We start from the raw sequence: 17,610 nt of genomic DNA, 5'->3' as shown, positions 1-17,610 counted from the left end.
TCGCGGAGGCGTAGGCGCAGCCGGCGGGCGGGCGGCCTGCTGTGAGGGGGCGCCGCCACGCCCAGTCGTTGGTGGGGACGAGCTCGTGCAGCTCCTGTTAATTAATAGTTAATTAATAGTTAATTAATGTGAGGGGGCGAGCTCGTGCAGCTCCTGCAGCCGCGGGAAGGGGTGGCAGGCAGGCGTCGGCCGCTCTCTCCACGACGGCCAGCCGGTGCTGGGCGGCGCGTGTCTGGCGGAGCCGTGTGTGGCGGCGTGTCGCGTCGCGGGTCCGGACGTGTCTTGGCCGTGGCTTTGCCGCGCCGGCTCGAGGAAGCGGCGCGAGGAGTGGGAGAAGCCGCCCCAGACGAGGAGGCGCGAGGCGTCGTTTTGCTCGTGCAGGCAGGCGGCGTGGCCGGACCGGGCGGAGGGCCTGTGGCCCCGGTCCACCGCCTCGTACCAGACCTAGGCGGAGTGGGAGACGAGGTTGCAAGGCGAGGTGACACCACCTCGCGCGGGGCGAGGGCCGGGCCCTCCCAAGCCCTGTGCGCCTCAAACTCCGGGTCGTACGAGAGCATCGAGGAGAGCGACTGCGGCTTGCCTCCCGCCGCGGCCTTGCCCTTGGCTCCGCCCGCCGGACGTGCCGCCTCGCCACCGAAGACAAGGAAGATGTCCGACGAGCCGTCGAGCGAGCCGCGCACCACGGTGCCCGTGTGCCACGCGCGGCCGTGCGGCGCGTCCTGGCAGCGCCTCCACTCGCCGCTGGCGGCGTCAAACGCGTGCAGGTCGCTCAGCTGCGGCGGGCCGTCGGCGCCCGCTGCGGAGAGGGCCTCGCCGCCGTACACGAGCATCTTGCCTCCGAGAGCAGCGGCGCAGTGCGCCCAGCGGGCGGGCGGCGTTGGGCCGGTCGTCTCCACCGGGCGCCACTCCCACCGCCGCAGCGGTGCCTCGGGAGGGAAGGGGAAGGCGTGCAACGAGGCCGTCGGCGGCAGCACCGGCGGCGGCACCTCGGCCTTCTCCGCACCTTCGTCCAACACCGCCTTGGCCGCATTCCACAGCCCCTGGCTGGTCACCGCCGCGGGGTGCTCGTCGTCATCGGAGGGGCACCCGTCGTGTGCTTGCTCGCCGCCTCCGCACTCCTCGTCGCTGTCGCTGCACCCGCCGTTGGGGTAGACGGTCGGCTCCACCGCCTTTCCACAGGACGCACTCTCGTTCATGTCGCCGCCGTCGACGCTCGAGAGCGGCACGCTACCGCAGCCCAAAGGTGCGGTTGTGCGCGCGCGCTTGTGCAGGGTGCCGCTTGCCGGCAACGGACGCTCGCTGGGAGTGCATGAAGAGCTGATCGCTCTTTCGTCGTCGCACGGCTTCATCCGGATCGGAGCGGCCCGAGAGAGGCCCCGTATCTCGAGCACGCCCTCGTCGGTGACGGTGGCGTTGACGCCGGATGGCAGCGAGATCACGAGGTCTCGGTAGGTGAACTGCACCATGGGGGCGAACGGCGATCGGCCGGTACCTTCGCCGAGCTCCGAGCTGCCCTTCGCGGCAAAAGCGAACCAAAAATTTCTTTTTATCGTCGTGCGCCGTCCTCCCATCCCTCTTTCTCTTGTTTTCTTTATTTCTTTCAACTTCCTTGCCTACCTTAAAATCCAAAACAGAAGGTCTCGGCCTCGCCGCCGCCGCCGCCGGCCGGCATCGCGTCGTCGCCGCGGTCGCGCCGCGCCCGCTTGCAGCCGGCAAAGAGCTCCGGAAGCGGCGGCGCCGCCGCCGGCTCCTCGACCGCCACGTAGAGGAAGGCCGCGACGATGTAGCGCACGCCGCTCACGATCGGCTCTCCGCCGTGCAGCGCCCGCCCGTGGAACGCCACGAGGTGGCCGACCGGCGGGGAGAGCGAGCGGCGGAGGTCGGCGAAGAAAGTGCCTCCGCCCTCGAACTCGTCGTTCAGGACGACGGTCAGGCTGAGCACCGACTCGTCCGTGTGGAGTGGGAGGTGCGCCTGCCCGCCGCTCGCGCTGTAGCGCACGAGGAACGCGTCGTGCACGCGGATGTCGGCGGCGGCCACGCGGAACTGCGCGGCGAGCAGCGGCGCGATCCGGCCCGCCATCGCGTGGTTGAACCAGCGGAGCAGCTCCGGCACCTCGTGCACCGGCACGTCGGTGGTTGGGACGGCGCGGTGGCGCGACGTCGTCCAGCCGCCCGACTTGGCAGCGTGCGCCTCGGCGGCCGCAACCGCGCGCTCGCACTCGACCGCCGAGAAGAGCGGCGAGCGGCTCACCACCACCTTGCACGCCGGCCCGCCGCCGGCCAGCGCGTGCACCTCGCACGGCGCTGCCCCCTCCGCCCCGCCGGCCGCGGCTGCCACCCCGTCCGCGCGGTAGCTGCGGTCCTTGCGGCACTGCCTGCCCAGCAGGGCGTGGTGCGGCGCCAGCTCCGCGCCGGCGCGCCACGCCTCGTGCGCCGCTGTCCACCTCTCGCTGCCGAGGAGGGCAGTGCCCAGCAGCATCCACGCGTCGCCGTCGGTGCGACACGCAGACACGCGGGCTCGCAGCATCGCCGTCGCCGCCGCGAGCCGCCCGTCCTCCATCGCGTCGCGCGCCAGCGCAACCAGCGGAGCACCCACAGAGCCGCCCCTCGCCTCGTAGCTGCACCGCTCGCACGCGCAAGCAAAGGAGGCGCCGAAACGGGCGCGCAGCGCTGCGGCGCGCTCCTCGAGAGAGGCGTTCGCCGTCGGCACCCACGCGAGCGACGGCGGCTCCTCGGCCGCCGCCAGAGGCCGCAACGGCACGAGCCTGGCGCCTACCCGTCGCCAGCGGCGGAGGTGGGACGGGCGGGCGGGGTCCCGCAGGCGGCGGGCGGCGGCTCCGAGCGGGCGGCGGCGCACGTGGCATCGCGGGCGGCGCGTCCGCGTGCGGCTCGAGCTGCAGCTGCGAGCGAGGCAGGCACGAGTGCGACACGCGGAGCGTCTGCCTACGACGCGCCCGCGCTGAGAGGCGTGAGGGGAGGCGCGCGTCTTGTGCTCTGCCGGGCGGCGCGGGAGAGGTGCCGCGCGAGGGCGCTCACGCGCACGGCGGGGAAGAGGCGCGGTGCGCACTGGCTGAGCAGGCAGACCAGCCGCCTCGCCGTCACGGCGGCGGCCGGCGCGTCTGCGCCTGCGTGCGGCGGCAAGCCGTCCTCGGAGTCGGCTGCCTCGAGCGCGAGGAGCGCGTCGAGCTGCGCCGTCGCCTCGTGCACCTCTCCGCCCGCCGCAGCCGCCTGTGCGCACGGCCGCCACGTCAACACGTGTGCCGGGCGGGGCGAGAGGTGCGTGTGCCGGGCGGGGCGAGAGGGGAGGGGCGCGGCGGGCGCCCGATGGCCCCACAGCCTCCGGACGGCGCCGAGCAGCGCCGTCAGCTCCGCCTCTTCTGTCCGCGGCGGGAGCTGCGCCAGCCGCTCGCAGCGCGCCGAGAGCGGGTTCGCCACCTGCAGCGGCAAGACGCGCCGCTCGACAGCGGCGAGCAGCCGCGCGAAGAGGCCCGGGTCGAGGAGAGGAGCCGCCAACGCGCGGGCCTCCGCCGGAAGCCGGGAGAGGACTCCGGTGTGCAGCAGAGCCCACCCCTCCTCTGCAGCGCAGTCAGGCTCCTCGTCCTCACTGCCCTCCCCCTCCCCCTCGCCGCCGTCGGCCCACCGCGATCCGCCGGATGAGCAGACAAAGCTGTCGTCCGCCCACGCCTCCAGCCAGGAGGCGGGTCTGCCCTCCGCCACGGCGGTAGCAACGAGCGCGGCGGCGATGAAGAGCGCATCGCTCGGGTGACGCTCAGCGAGGCTGTCCAGCTCGTACAGAGGGTCGCCGCTGCTGCATCCTCCGGGGCACAGCAGCGCGTGCGCTGGCCTGTGCGCCTCGCGGCACGCTACAGAGCAATACGCGTCGACACACCGCGGCGAGACGTCACACCAGCAGGCACCTTCAACGCCCTGTGCTCTCAGCGCCCTGTGCTCTCTCCGGATTCTTTCGCGGCTCGTGCCAGTCGCGAGCGCAATGTCATCGATCAGCAATCCACATGGGCGCGCACATCGGGCGCAGAGCAGCGCGCTGCGCTCGCGACCACCACGATCGCACAGAACGAGCTCAGCGGCGTGGAGCGTCATACACACACAAAAGGCTCCTTGAACGATATCGGTGTCGAAACACCGCTCTGACAGCGCTCACAGCTGCGCTGGGGCGCCCGTGGCGGCCGGGCGTTTTGTTTCTTTTTTCACAGTTCTTGGAGATTGCCTCGATCCAAGGTGCTCCTTTATAGATAGCGAGCTGTTCATAATTAGCTAGAAATCGTGGGGCCGTTAATTATCGATAATTGTGCAGAAAGAATTCCGGCCTTTCGCTGGGCCTGGGGCTTCCTTTGGGCCGCGCGTTCCTACTCGAGTACACGTTACTCGCTGCCCGCGGCCGAGGACAGCGCGGCCCATGACGGGGCAGCACCACAAGAAGCCTTGCATGCCGCCGCCAAGCGCGCTCTACATGGAGCGACAGCGTGCCGCTCATGGCATCCCCGCTGCTCCTCGCGACCTCGCCCGGAGAGCATGACGCGCAACAACGGCCCGCAGACAGCGCCCGCAGCTCCGCGAACCAGTTTTGAACTACCCGAGGCCGAGGCGTTCTTTGCCGCCGGTTCTGGCGTGGGTCTCTGCAACCGGTCTCCCACCTGGCCTCGCGACGCATACTACGCGTTTTGCACACCGCTTCCGGTCTGCTGCCCTACGAGGAATTTGTGCTGCTCGCTGTCCTACAACGCCTGCTGCGCCAGCAGCGAGGTCGGGAGGCGCTTCATCTCGCCTTCCTGGTGCCCGTGCGGCCTCTGCACCTGCTGCTTCCCGCTCAAAGTCTGCGACTGCTGCTGCGCCTGCTGCAAACCGCCCGCTGACCGAATCAACTCGCTGAACTTCTGGATGCAGCGGATCATGGCCGCGGGCACGGAGGACGCGCACCTCCCGTGGCTCTTCCCTCTCCCCGCTGCCGACGCGCCGGGCTACGACGACATGACGCCTCCGTACGGACCCAACGAATTTGCCGCCACCGTTCGAAGCTTGACCGACATGCTCCTCCTTTCCGATCGCATGGCGCTGCTGTGTGTCGTACCAACGCGGCTGCTGCGGCCTATGCCGCCGCACCGGATTCGCGCCGACTACGGCCTTCATGCCCGCCTCGCAAGATGTTGCGACCGCGGGTGGGGACGGCGGTCCTCCCGGCGGCGGGTACTGGGCGTTCCCCTCGTCGTTTGTCAATGCGCATGGCAAGACCTCCGCGGACGGCTCCCGACGCCGCCAGGGACGAGGTACCGCGGTGCGGACGGCGAGGAGTACGAGCCGGAGACGAACGTGGCGCCGGGCGCGGCAGGCTCAAAGGTGATCCTCTGGGCTCGCGGCTCCGCCTTCATGGCCACGCAGTCGGCGGACTTTCTGTGCTTTCTCGGCCTGTTCCTGTCACAGCAGACGGGGATGTGATCCGTGTGCCGGCCGCCGTCGGGTGCGTCGGGATCTCAGATGGAGTGTGTCCTTTTTCTGTGTGCTACGGATCCATGCCGCCGCTGCGCCGTGTCAGAAAGTGTGTAGAGGTGACCTCAGGTCATAATGAGGTGTCAGGTGTGAGTCCGCGCATGTGGGTGTGAGCGTGTCGCGGACGCGGTGCGGGCGGCGCCCCGGCGCGCGCGGGCCTCGCAGACACGGGTACCCACACGCAGAGATATCGATCTCGCGGAGTGGCGGAGAGAGCCCGAGGGCGGTGTCTCACTCTCAGATCTCAGCGCATTGAGGCTTTATTTTTGGGTGGACGTGCAAAGACTAGACGTACCCGAGCGGCGCAAACCAGTCCCCGTTCTGCTCCATCGCCGCCGCGATGGTGGCTGGTCGCAGCTCCCGCACAAACGCCCCGGGCGCCACCGAACGCTTGTGTCCTCCGCTGGGCGCGAAGGCACCGCGGTGACGCCGGCGCAGCCGCTCGAGCAGCGCGGCGCGGGCGCCGGCGGAGAAGCTCGCCTCGAGCGGCGCGAGCAGCTGCGCAAGCCACTGCGAGAAGAATGCAACCATGTCCTCGTACCGCGACCGGAGCAGCAGAGTGCCGCGCGGAGCGGCGAGCAGCTCGGCATAGGCTGCATACTTGGCACGCATCAGCGGCGCGTTGGCCAGCACGTACTCGTCCACGCTCTGGTTGCGCACCGCCGCCTGCCTCGCCGTGTGCCGCCGTCTCTGCGCACTGCTCGCCTCGGGCGCCGCCGGGTGGCTCCAGCCAAAGGAGTGGTAGGCGGAGACGAGGGCGTCGAGTGGGTGGCGCTGGTGGAGGAGAACGTACCATCGCCACGGGCCGTCCCCGCGCAGGAGGCCCATGGCGGTGCGCATCTCGCCCGGCAGCCGGAGGGGGCCCCACACCAACCCTCGCGGCGCCGAGCAGCGAGGCCGGCTCGCGCAGGAGGAGGCCGCCGCAAGCCTCGCGCTCACAAAGGTGGTGCACTCGCCCCAGCCTCTGTCTCCCCGCCCGTAGAGCCGCTGCTGCATCTCGAGGTGGCCACAGCTAGGCGCGGCGCACTTGCGCCGGTCCTTTGGCCGGTATAGAAAGGCGGCGTTGTCCGAGTAGAAGCAGAGCCCGAGCGCGTCGGCGAGGTCGTGCAGCAGAGCCACGAGGAAGGTCGACCCGGTCTTGTGCGGCGCAAAGACAAGGATGGCGGCCGGGCGGCTCGCGTTGGCAGAGCCCCTTCCGGCTGTCGGGTCCATGGGATGGAGAGGCGACCGCGCGACGCGTGGCCGTTGAGACCGAACAGCAAATTTCCGGACTCGGCAAAGTCTCTCAAGCCTTTCGCCGGGTTGGGTTCGGTGCAAATTGACAGCGGACACAGCTTCTCCAGGGGCGCGGGCCGGGTGCGAAGGGGGCGACGGGCGCGACGGGCGTACCCACGTCGGCCGGCGGGCGAAGGAAACATTTCTTTCCACCGCCAGTGGTCGCCATCGGAAGCAAACAACGTAAGCGATTCGCACCCGATAATAAGCTATCGCTGTCGCTCCCCAGCGCAGACCGTGTCTGCAGTCCGCTCCGGGCGGCGGTCGTCGCACGTCGCACGTCGCGCCGACACACGCGCGGACAGGCTGAATGAACGTAGAACGAACGACGGCGATCATCCGCGTCGAGCGTCGTGGCTCGTGGTGGAGAAGCCAGGTGGTCCCTGCTGGGATTGAGATTTGACACCTCGTTGCACGTTGGAAGGAAGCCAGATCTTCACACACCGAGCCTTGCAAGTAGACGCCGTATAAATATCTTATAACACAGGCTTCGCGTACGCCGGCGTGCGGCGATACGATATCGCCCCGATCTGGAGATTGGTGCGGTATGCAATGTGTCCGCTCTGGCGGTCGAGTAGTGGCCCGGCGAGAGCGCGCCGCGGGGCGGGTGCCTCGAGAGAGTTTAAACTGCGCGAACCACGCAATCCTGTCGCCCCGGGGTGTCCGCGGCGTCGGCTTCGGGGTCTCTTTTTGCTCTCCGATCTCTCTCACACCGAGCCCAGCGCCGAGGCGGAGCACGGGCTAAGTCGCGCGTCACGGCGCGCTGAGGAAAGTGTCAAAGGATGGGACGGCTCCAAAATCGTCGCGGCGGAGCTTCTCGGTGAGCGCCTATTTGCGCACGCGGAGCAGTGACGAGGCGCCGCCCAGTCCGAGCGCCCCGCCGCGCCGGAGCGTCTCGGCCGCCGCCTTGAGGATGGCACGCTTCGGCGCCGGCAGCCCAGTCCATGTCTCGCACTGCGCGTACGCTTGCTCGGCGAGCATCTCCACGCCTGCGGGGGATCGCGCGCGGCGCTCGGGGACAGGGAGCGGGCGAGCGGAGCGGCAGTCTGGGACGCGCCCTCGAAGGCGGTGCACCCGGCACGGCGCGCCGCCGCGAGCAGCGGCGTGTCGCGCGGGCGGTAGGCGGCGTCGAGGACGACGGGCGAGTGGCGGCGGAGGAGCGCATCCGAGGGCGCCACCCCCGCCGAGCCGGGGATGCAGGAGACAAGGAGGTGCAGCTGCGGCAGCCCGCCCACCGCCGCGTCGAGATCGCCGGAGAGGGGGACGGCGTCGAAGGCGGCGCCGAGCGCCTCGGCCTTCTCGCGCGTCCGGTTAAACACGTACAGCTGCGCCGCGCCGAGCTGGCGAAGCGCGTGGCACGCGGCGCGCGCCGTGCCGCCCGCACCGAGCACGAGCGCGCAGAGCTCGGCCGGGGCCGCGCCGCCGTGCCTCTGCCGCAGCCCGGCGGCGAGCAGGTTGCGGATGCCCACCCAGTCCGTGTTGTCGGCGAGTAGCCGCCCGTCGGCGGCACGAGTGAGCGTGTTGATCGCGCCGATCACGGTGGCCGCCTGCGCACGGCAGGAAGGGGCGCGAGCGTGGTGGGGCGCCCTCTTCGCCGGTGCGGCGTCGCTGACGGAAGCCGGGCAGGGTTAGGGTTCGGGTCGGGGCTGGGGTCGGGGCTGGGCTCGAGCGCCTCGCTCAGTTCGTCCGCGTGCGGAAGCAGCGCCTCCTTGAGCGGGATGGTGATCGAGCCGCCACCGAAGGACGGCTTGCGGATCGCCTCGAGCGCAACGCTCACCTGCGAGCGCGGTCGAGGGGGGTCGAGCTGGCGGCGAGGCGCTGGCGGGCTGGATCGAGCGGCGGCGGCGCCTCGTCAGTCTCGACGGTGCCGTAGGTGTTGCCGCACCCGTTCGCCTCGAAGCCGGCGTTGTGGATGGCGGGCGAAGGCGAGTGCTTGGTCGGCGTGCCAAAGAGAAAAAACTCCTTGCTCGGCAGGTAGCCCAGCGAGCGGCGCACCGCCGTGATCTCCGCCACCGACAGCTGTCCGGGCGCGGCGGCGGCGGGGAGCAGCGGGTGCGTCACCGGCGTCAGCGTCGCGTTGAGCACGCGCGACATGCGGCCGAACGGGCCCATGGCGAGGGCAATGTGCGGCACGGGCAGCTCCGCCGCCGCCGCAGCGCTGTGGACGAGCAGCGCGTGCGACGGCTCGCTCGCGACGCCGACAAACTTTGCGACGGCGGCGGCTCCGCCGAGGCAGCACCTGCGGAGCGCCGTGATGACGCCCTCCTGCGAAGGCATCGGGCCGAGCTCGTGGAACGACCCGACGATGCCAATGCCCAGCCGTGCCGCGCGGGCGATCATGTCGCGCATCGGCGGGCCGTCGCGTGCCGCCTCGAGATCGAGCATCTCGCAGCCCGCCCGGAGGCCAACCTCGTTCAGCCGCAGGTACTCGTCGGTACTGCCGCCGAAGCGGCCGCCCTCACCCACCGAGCGGACCGTGTAGAGCACCGGCCGGCCGCCCGACTGCTTGCGCAGCAGCGCGAGGTAGCGGCGGATCGCGTCCGTCGAGGTGTCGGCGAGGAGATCGACGCGCATCTCGACGACGTCCGAGCCCTCGAAGATGGCCGCGGGGAGGGGCCGATCCGCAGAGAGCTCGGGCAGCGTCAGCGAGAGGAAGAAGGAGTACGGCCGCGCCGCCGCCGCCGCCGCCGCCGTGCCACGCACGCGGCCGAGTAGCGCTGCCAGCTGCGCCTGCGGCGCGCCCCAGTCCGACTCGCGCGGCGCGATGAGCACGTCGACGTCGGACACCTCGTCGTACCAGGGCGCGCGGCGGGCGTACACCTCGCGCGGCGGCGTGCCGAGGTCGGGGCGGCTGCCGTCCGAGGAGAGGTACGCCTCGATGTCCTCGATCGGCTTGAGAGCCTGCACGACGGGCCAGTGGGCCGCGAGGACGGCGCGCGCCGCCGCCGTCTCGACAATGCCGCCCCCGGTGGCAATCACGGTCCGCTGCGGCCTCGAGCGGAGCACCTGAGGAGGAGCGGGGTGCGGGCAGGGTGAGGCCGCGCGGCGCGGGCAGCGGCTCCGGAGGCGGTGCAGCGCGCGTCGACGAGGAGCGCCGCCTCGCGCTCCCGAAAGACGGGCCAGCCGTGCTGCTCGACGGCCGTCATGATGGCGCCGTGCCTCTCCACGTACAAGTGGTCGAGGTCGACGCACTCCCACCCGAGGGCGCGGGCGGCGGACTCGCCCAAGTGCGTCTTGCCCGCGCCCCGCATCCCCACCATCACGATGGACGCGTCCGCGGACGCGCCCGCCGCCGCCGCGCTGCTGCACGCCTCTGGCGGAGGCACGTCGTACGACAGGCCGAGCTTGGAGCTCATCACCGCCCAAAACTCGGGGAAGGTCTTGTCGACGCAGTCCTTTTGCCCGATGGTGATGCCCGGCAGCCTCGCGCCGAGCACGGCGAAGGACATGGCGATGCGGTGGTCGTTGTGGCACGCGATGGTCGCCGGTCGCGGTGCGAAGGTCGCCGGGTCCACGCCGGTGACCCACATGCCGTCCTCGAGCTCTCCCGCCTCGATGCCGAGCTTGCCGAGCTCGGACACCATGACGGCGATCCGGTTGCACTCCTTGACGCGCTGGTTCGCGATACCCGTCACCCGCGAGGTGCCCTCCGCCACCGCCATCACCGCCACCGCCGTCATGAAGGCGTCCGTCAGCGGCTCCATGTCCACCTCCACCGCCCGCAGCCGCTGCGACGGCGGAGGGCCGCTGACGGTGGTGCTGGTCCCGTCCTGCTGCACGGCGCACCCCATCTCGCCCAGCAGCGCCGCGAACCTGGCGTCGCCCTGGATCGAGTCGGCGCCCACCGTCTCGGCCGTCACCTTCCCGCCGGTGATCGCGGCGATCGCGAGCGGGTACGTGGCGGAGGAGGCGTCCGCCTCGACCTGGAGGGAGGCGGGGTTGGCGTAGACGGCGCGCGGCACCTTGTACACGAGCGCGCCCTGCCGCTCGACGGCGACGCCGAAGCTGCGCATCAGCGAGACGGTCATGTCGATGTACGACTGCGAGACGGGCGGCTCCTTGAGCACGAGCTCAACCTGCAGCGATGCGCCGCGGGCAGGTCGAGGGCGGGGCCGCGACGCGTCCGGGAGGCAGCCTCCCGTGCGCGCGGGCGGCGCGCCGGCTGCTGCGCGTACGGCGCGGAGAGGAGGACCGACGACACGAACTGCGAGCTCACGCGGCCCGAGAGCTCGATGCGGCCGCCCGGGAAGCCGGACGCGTCCACGCGCAGCGGGAGCGAGGCGGGGGAGGTCGCTGGCTCGGTGTGCTCGATCGAGCAGCCGCACTGGCGCAGCGCGGCGGTGAGGTCGTCGATGGGGCGCTGCTTCATGCGCCCGTCGCCGGTGAGCGTCGTCGCGGCGCCGGGCGCGTGGATGAGCGTCGCGCACGTCGTGAGGAACCGCGCCGCGGTGCCGGCGTTGCCGAGGTAGAGCGGCTCGGTGGGGGGGGCGAACTTGCCGGCGAGGCCGGTGAGCTGGAGGATGTTGCCACCGTCGAGCCACGAGAAGGGGCCGGCGCCCATCGCGGCGAGCGCCGCAATCATCACCTGCGTGTCGTCGGACTGGAGCAGGCCCCGGATCGCGACGGTGCCGCGCCCCATGGCGGCCATGAGCAACACGCGGTTCGAGATCGACTTTGAGCCAGGCACGAGGACGGCGCCTACCGGACGCGTCGCGGGCGTGGTCGCGCGGCACGCCCCGGCGGAGGGGAGGGCGCGAGGGCGAGGGTGGCGCCCGAGGGCGGCGCGGCGGGCGGGAGGACGAGCAGCGACGGCGAGAGGAGCCGCCGGATGAGGGCCGTGTCCACGGGCTGCGGGTGGTCGAACGAGCTGCCGATGGACTTGAGGATCGTGACGCGCACCCGGCCGGCGGCGTTCTTCTTGTCGAGCGCCATCTTGCCCATCAGCTCGTCGAGCCGCAGGTACTTGAGCGGGCACGTCGTCGGCAAGCCGTACGCCTGGACGGCGACGCGCAGGTGTCGGCACACGGGGCGCTCTCCCGGAAGGCTGAAGGATGTGGCATCGAGGCCAGCGGGCTTCGAGACGAGAGCTCAAAGGCGTGGTGGCTGATGCAGCCGACGGCGCGACATCTCGTGCGACCTCGGGCGATCTCGTGCAATCTCGTCCGATCTCGGGCGATCTGACCTTGAAGACACGGCTGATGCGGCCGACGGCGGAAGGCGCGAGCTGGCCGAGATCGCGCGCGAGGACGGCCTGGAGAGGGGTGGAGGAGGGGTGGGGGCTGGAGGGGATGCCACCAGCTCGACCGAGAGGGGAGGGGCGGGGCCTCGCTACAGGCCTCCGGGAGGGGCTCGTGTGGCGAGTGCAGGCGCAGGGGAAGGAGCGGGCCTCGTAGACGCATCCGATCGAGACGCACTCGCCGTGCAGCAGCTGCGGCGAGGCAAGCCCCTCGATGGCGTGCCCTACAGGACACGGCATGGACCCGTCGTGGACGCGCTGGAGGCGGCGAGGCGAGCCCGTGAGACGAAGGTGGTGCTCGCCGATGGTGTGGCCGAAGTTGAGTGTCGACCGGACGCCGCCCTCCTTCTCGTCGAGCGCGACCACCTCCGCCTTGAGCCGCACCGCCTCCGTCACCACCTAGAGGGAGAGGGAGGCCCCGGCCAGCGTCAGGGCAACGGGCGGCGCCGGCTTCTCTGCGCGCCAGCAGGACGCGTCTCGCCTGCTCGATGGCGTCCGGCTGCAGCGCCTTGACCTCTTCGACGCGCCCCTCGAGCAAGTCGAAGAGGGGCGCGTGCCGGATGCAGCCCATCTTGACCGCCTCGGCGAGCCCCTCCACCACCTCGCGCTCGCTCAGCGAGCGAAGCAGCTCCAGGTCGATGACGACGCGCCTGCGGGACGCGTCGTGGACGCGGCGTGTGTCGAGGACGTGTCGTGCACGTGTCGAGGACGTGTCGAGGACGTGTCGTGCACGCGGCGTCTGTCGAGGAGTGTCGTGGTCGTGTCCCTCGACAGCTCGACAGTGACGGGTCACGCGCCTTGGCTGGTGGAAGGCGCCCACCAAGTTCTTGCCGCTCGGCACGTTGATGGCCGTCTTGCCGCCGACGGACGAGTCGAGCATCGCCATCATCGAGGTCGGCACCTGCACCACCGGCACGCCGCGCATGTACGTCGCCGCGACATACCCAGTCAGGTCGCCGACCACTCCGCCTACAGGAAGCTTCCGAGAAGGTTCCGAGGAGCTTCGGGGAGCGTACCTAGTCAGGTCCCCGAAGCGACGGGGCGAGGCGGGGGGGCGGAGAGGCTGGCGGCGGCGCAAGGGCCGGTGCGAGAGTGCGAGGTGGTGGCCGGAGCAGGTGAGGCTTGGGCGGAGCTGGCGGCCATCGCGCCTCCGAGGGCGACCATGCACGTGTCTCGCTGGCAGCGGTGCTCGAGCATATGGTCCTCGATCTGCTGCTTGTACATGCGACACCTGCCGCAGGGTTGCGGGTGGCCAGTGTGAGAGCATGCGCACAGCCACACGGAGGACACGGCAGCGGCGCGAGCGGCGGCGGCGCACTTGGAGTTCTCTCCCGGCTTGACCTGGAAGGTGAGCGGCGTGTGGCCGGCCGCCACGAACGCGTCCACCAGTGTCTGCCCGTAAAGGCCGAAGACCGTCTCGTCCGACACGATGACGAATCGGGATGCCTTGATGCCTGCCGCCAGCGCCATCTCTGGCACCTTGCGGAGCAGGCCGTGGCCGATGTGGACCTCGGAGCCACCAATTACCTGAACGACCCGAACTTCACCGCCGTTGCGGCGACGCTTCGTCGGCGACTCAGTCGACATGAGGTCACCGTCGTCCGTGGTGTCCGCGTGGGGCGAGATCTCCGACACACTGAACTACACTGCGTGGCGAAAAAGAATTTTCCCAGCGCACTTGTGCCCTTGCCCTCTGGAGAGCCACACACAGCACTTCCAACGCTCCCTAAGGGGACTCTGGGCTCTCGCCTTTCAATTTTTCCGACGAGCTGTCCTTGCGCATCGGCTCCAGCTCGTCTGTGCTCGAGCGGCGGGGCGCGTTCGACGCGCTGGCCGGGCTCACGACCATGAGCACCTGATTGGGGGCGCGCGATCCCCGCTGCAGTCGGGCCACGGCTGCGGCGGCCGGTGGGAGGGCCGTGGCCGGTGCGCGCCAGCGAGGCGAGGAAGGCGGCGAGCAGCATGAGCGAGCAGAAGAAGAAGGCCGTGACGGAGTCCATGTTGTTGAGCAGCACCGTGACCACCACGCCGTTGAGCGGGACGCGGAAGAGGTTGTACACGGTAGCCCGTACCTCCTCCGGAACTAGCCGCGACTTGACCGTCCCGATGGCGGGCCAGTAGAGGCCAACACAACCCTCGAAGACGAGGAACGAGGCGAGGGTCGCCTCCTTGCTCCTGCTGTACATCGGGACGGCGAGCGCCACCGCACCGACGAGAGTAAGCCGGCAGATCACCTGACAGGGGGTGCGAGCTCGCACGAGGACCGAGGAGAGAGGGGTGGGGCGATCGGGCGCGAGCGGCTCACCGCGTCGGGCGACATATGGCGGGAGAGGATGGCGAAGAGGGAGGAGCCGCCCATGCACGCGACCATGAAGGAGGCGAAGATGAGGCCGTACGGAGGCGACTTGTCGCCACCGGAGAAGCTCGGCGTCCAATTGAAGACAAAGATGTACCTACGCCCGTCCGCGAGGCGCGTGGGGAGCGGCGGCCGACCGGACAGAGGCCTGCGTCGGGGAGGCGGCTGCATCGAGCCCTCGAAGAAGGAGACGACGGCGCCGCAGAGCCAGATCTTCGAGCTCATCAACTGGGAGTACAGCCCGCCGCCCACCTTGCTGTTCCCCTTGCTGTCGGCGGGCTCGCCAAAGTTCTCGCTCCACCGCGGCGCGATGATCAGCAGCACGACGACCAGGCAGATGAGCGAGAGGTCGAAGGGAGTGCAGTACCCGCCGTAGTGCCAATAGCCGTAGCCGAAGGGCGTGAGCGGGATGCCGTCCGCGGCAAACTGCGCGACGATGCCCGCCACGATGGCGCACAGCGAGTTCCCAAAGTACATCAGCGAGAAGGTGTCTGACAGCAGCGACGTATCGAAGCCGCGCGCATTGTGCTCGCAGACGAGCCACGACTCAAAGGCGGAGAAGAGGAGCGAGGTGGCAATGCCGCCCGTCACCCTACCCAGCATCAGCGTGTTGTAGTCCCGAGCGTGCTTGGTCACGCAGGACACAATGTACAGGAAGCAGTACGCCATGCAGGAGCGCTTTCTTCCGAGCCTGTCAGAGAGGACACCCGCGAAGGTCCCAAAGACCATCGAGGCGCCGAACCCGCCGATGAAGAGCACGGCGATGTTGTGCTTGGAGAAGCCGTACGAAGAGTACAGCGCGTACACGTAGGGCCCCTGCAGCCAGTCGGCCGTCATCGCGATGTAGTACACGCTCATGAAGCCGCGCTGGAAGCGGCTGAACTCGGCCGACGAGACGGTCTTCTTGCCGGTCTCCTGCCGCGCCCTTACGGCGAGGGCTGCTATGATCATGCAGGAGACGAGCAACCCGCACTCAAAGACGTCCATGTTCACATCCCGCGCCCAGCGGATAGTTGCGGGAGCGAAGAAGGACGGCCGGACTCGGCCGCTGGCCTTGGCAAAATAAAAAAAGGAAGGTCGATCTGCTAGTCTGTGAGAGGTTGGGGTGTTCACAGACCTTGTTATTGATAAGAAATCCTGCGCGCTTCTTCAAAAAGGGACAAAGACAAAGAGAAGGAAAAAAAAGGCTTTGCAAGACAGAAAATGACCAGTACACGCGCAAAGAGGGGGTGGTCCTCGCCCGCCGATTGTGGGGGATACGTGTACAGGCACACACATGCCGATGTGCGATGTGGTATATGTAGAGAGCTAGATATACTGAGTCACAATCTACTGTCACTGTGGGTAGCCGTAAAAGCCGTATACAGCCTTCTCTCCTCGCCGCGCGCGCGCGCTCTCTCTTCAGCCTGCCCGTAGGTTCTCTTCCGATCCGATCACTCTCTCCAGTGTGTGTGAAGAGACCTCACCGCTGGGGTCTAGGCACTAGGGACTAGGCATACACCAGGTATGTATTTTAGGATTTAGCTTAGCCGTACTTTGCTACGCCGCGCGGCTCTCTAAACGTAAAGCCGAATCTCGACGATTACTAAAATACACCAATAGAGAGAGAGAAGTTACACGGTCGTGTGGTGGTGTAGAGTAGGCGCTGTGAGCGGACACGCATAAGGAAGTGGAGAACCCCTTACAACTAACCGTCCCCCCTCCCCGCACCCGCTTCCTCCTTTGCGCTCCCACCCTCCAGATACTCTGGCTTGAGCGACACGCGAGGCCCCTCCCGGCCGCCCAAAGTGACGCTCACGTGCGCGAGCGAGCGCAGCAGCGTCAGCAGGGACGTGTCGTACGATCTGAGTAGCATGCTCAGCGTGCGGTCCGGCTTCTGCTCGCACACCCGAAAGACCAGGTCGGGCTTGCCTCGCTTCTCCTTGGAGCCCTCGAGCGGCCGTGACTTGAAGTAGGAGGGGTGGGCGTAGCCCGCATAGTGCCGGCGGTAGTGCTCCCAAAAGCGCGCAACGGGCACCCCCTCGCTGCCAGCCGCCTGAAGCACGCCCACCAAGAGGCCCCGGAGCCCGGGTGCCTGCTCCTCGGTTGGCTGCACTGGGATGGGTGCGCCGCTGACCGGGTCACGCGATGTCCGCAGCTCCTCGTTGACCCGGAGCTGCAGCTCGCGAGCGGCAAGGTGCGGACGATCCACCTCGGGGCGGCCCCTGTGCGGCGACGCCTTGGACGCACGGGCGAGACGAGCCGCTCGTGCGAGCGGGCGCATATACACACACACACACACACAGTACTAGGGAATAAGAGGAATTGCTTGCGCGGAGAAAACAAAGGACATGAAGTGGTAGACGCCCGAGGGTGGGCGACGGCTAACACCACACTTCTCCCCTAAAATCCCTGTGTGGTGGCGGCGTACCGTCCTCCCATCCCTCCCTTGCGCGCTCTGTTTTCTTTCTTTCTTTTACACACAGGTTAGAAAAAGAATTTCATCGCGCCGCCAGCAGTGTCCCCCACGCCCAGTGGACTTCCCTCTCTGTCTCTCTCTCTCCTCTGACCTCCCTCCTCCCTCTTCAGAAAGCTGAATGTTTTCAAAAAAACGGTTATACGTTAGCGCGTCACGGCCCCCGGCGCACCGCCGTGCCCGTGGCGACGTGGCGGCCCCACACGGCCGTTCGAGGCCGAAGGACGGCGATCGAGGCCGAAAGCGAAGGCACACCACACGATGTGGCGAGCAGGCGCCGGGCCAGCGGCTCTTGCGACCGACACACCGACAGACACCGACAGACGACAGAGCCACGCCCGGAGCGGACACGAGCGGAACACGGCGAGGAAAAGCGAGACTCACTGGCCCCCCCTCTCCTCCTCCGAATCGGTGGCCTCGAGATGCGACTCGTCCTGCCGCTGCCGCTTGGCGGGCGGGAGAACGGAACCGTCTCCTGCAAGCGCCGACGCCGGCCCCCCGGGCTCGCCGTCAGTGACGGATTCCGCGTTGGTGATGGACTCCTCGGTCAGATCTCCAAACGCCGTCTCAGAGGCCTCGCTCACGCCCTCCGCCGCCGTCTCGCTCGCGCTCCCATCCGCCGCCTCCTCCCCCTCGACGGATTCCGCCGCCCCGGCCGCCCCGGCCGCCCCTGCCTCGGCAGGCACGCCCGCCGCCGACGAGAGCGAGCCCACCAAGCCCGCCATGTCGCCAAACATGCCGCCGCCGCCGCCGCCGCCGCCGCCCCCCTCGTCCGCGTCGTCC

The 17,610-nt window shown here is 69.2% G+C and overlaps 4 protein-coding genes across 4 annotated transcripts; all 4 read right to left on the bottom strand.

Moving 5' to 3' along the window:
* Window positions 1-123: 123 nt before the first annotated feature.
* On the bottom strand, window positions 124-1,466 carry EMIHUDRAFT_108628 (hypothetical protein; the record flags this gene model as incomplete). The annotated part of the gene is made up of 2 exons (XM_005792489.1): window positions 124-444; window positions 489-1,466. 2 exons carry the CDS (start codon window positions 1,464-1,466, stop codon window positions 124-126), a joined length of 1,299 nt encoding a protein of 432 aa, XP_005792546.1.
* A 152-nt stretch (window positions 1,467-1,618) lies between these two features.
* EMIHUDRAFT_108627 (hypothetical protein) lies at window positions 1,619-4,913 on the bottom strand (the record flags this gene model as incomplete). The annotated part of the gene is made up of 5 exons (XM_005792488.1): window positions 1,619-2,772; window positions 2,858-2,943; window positions 3,068-3,228; window positions 3,436-3,852; window positions 4,815-4,913. 5 exons carry the CDS (start codon window positions 4,911-4,913, stop codon window positions 1,619-1,621), a joined length of 1,917 nt encoding a protein of 638 aa, XP_005792545.1.
* An 877-nt stretch (window positions 4,914-5,790) lies between these two features.
* On the bottom strand, window positions 5,791-6,717 carry EMIHUDRAFT_108626 (hypothetical protein; the record flags this gene model as incomplete). The annotated part of the gene is made up of 1 exon (XM_005792487.1): window positions 5,791-6,717. The coding sequence occupies one exon, from the start codon at window positions 6,715-6,717 to the stop codon at window positions 5,791-5,793; it is 927 nt and encodes a 308-aa protein (XP_005792544.1).
* Window positions 6,718-7,608: 891 nt separating this feature from the next.
* Window positions 7,609-13,549, bottom strand: AROM (Pentafunctional AroM protein; the record flags this gene model as incomplete). Its single annotated transcript, XM_005792586.1, has 12 exons — window positions 7,609-7,769; window positions 7,862-8,327; window positions 8,644-9,772; window positions 9,979-10,856; window positions 10,997-11,478; window positions 11,514-11,775; window positions 11,972-12,031; window positions 12,113-12,415; window positions 12,531-12,617; window positions 12,789-12,995; window positions 13,178-13,247; window positions 13,335-13,549. Coding segments are annotated over 12 exons (4,320 nt in total), but the record flags the coding sequence as incomplete, so codon positions are not given.
* Window positions 13,550-17,610: the final 4,061 nt, after the last annotated feature.

This window comes from Emiliania huxleyi, assembly GCF_000372725.1.
Source record: "Emiliania huxleyi CCMP1516 unplaced genomic scaffold EMIHUscaffold_107, whole genome shotgun sequence".
NCBI lineage: Eukaryota > Haptophyta > Isochrysidales > Noelaerhabdaceae > Emiliania > Emiliania huxleyi.
The sequence above is the reverse complement of the archived record's forward strand: the minus strand, read 5'-3'. Positions and strand labels throughout refer to the sequence as shown.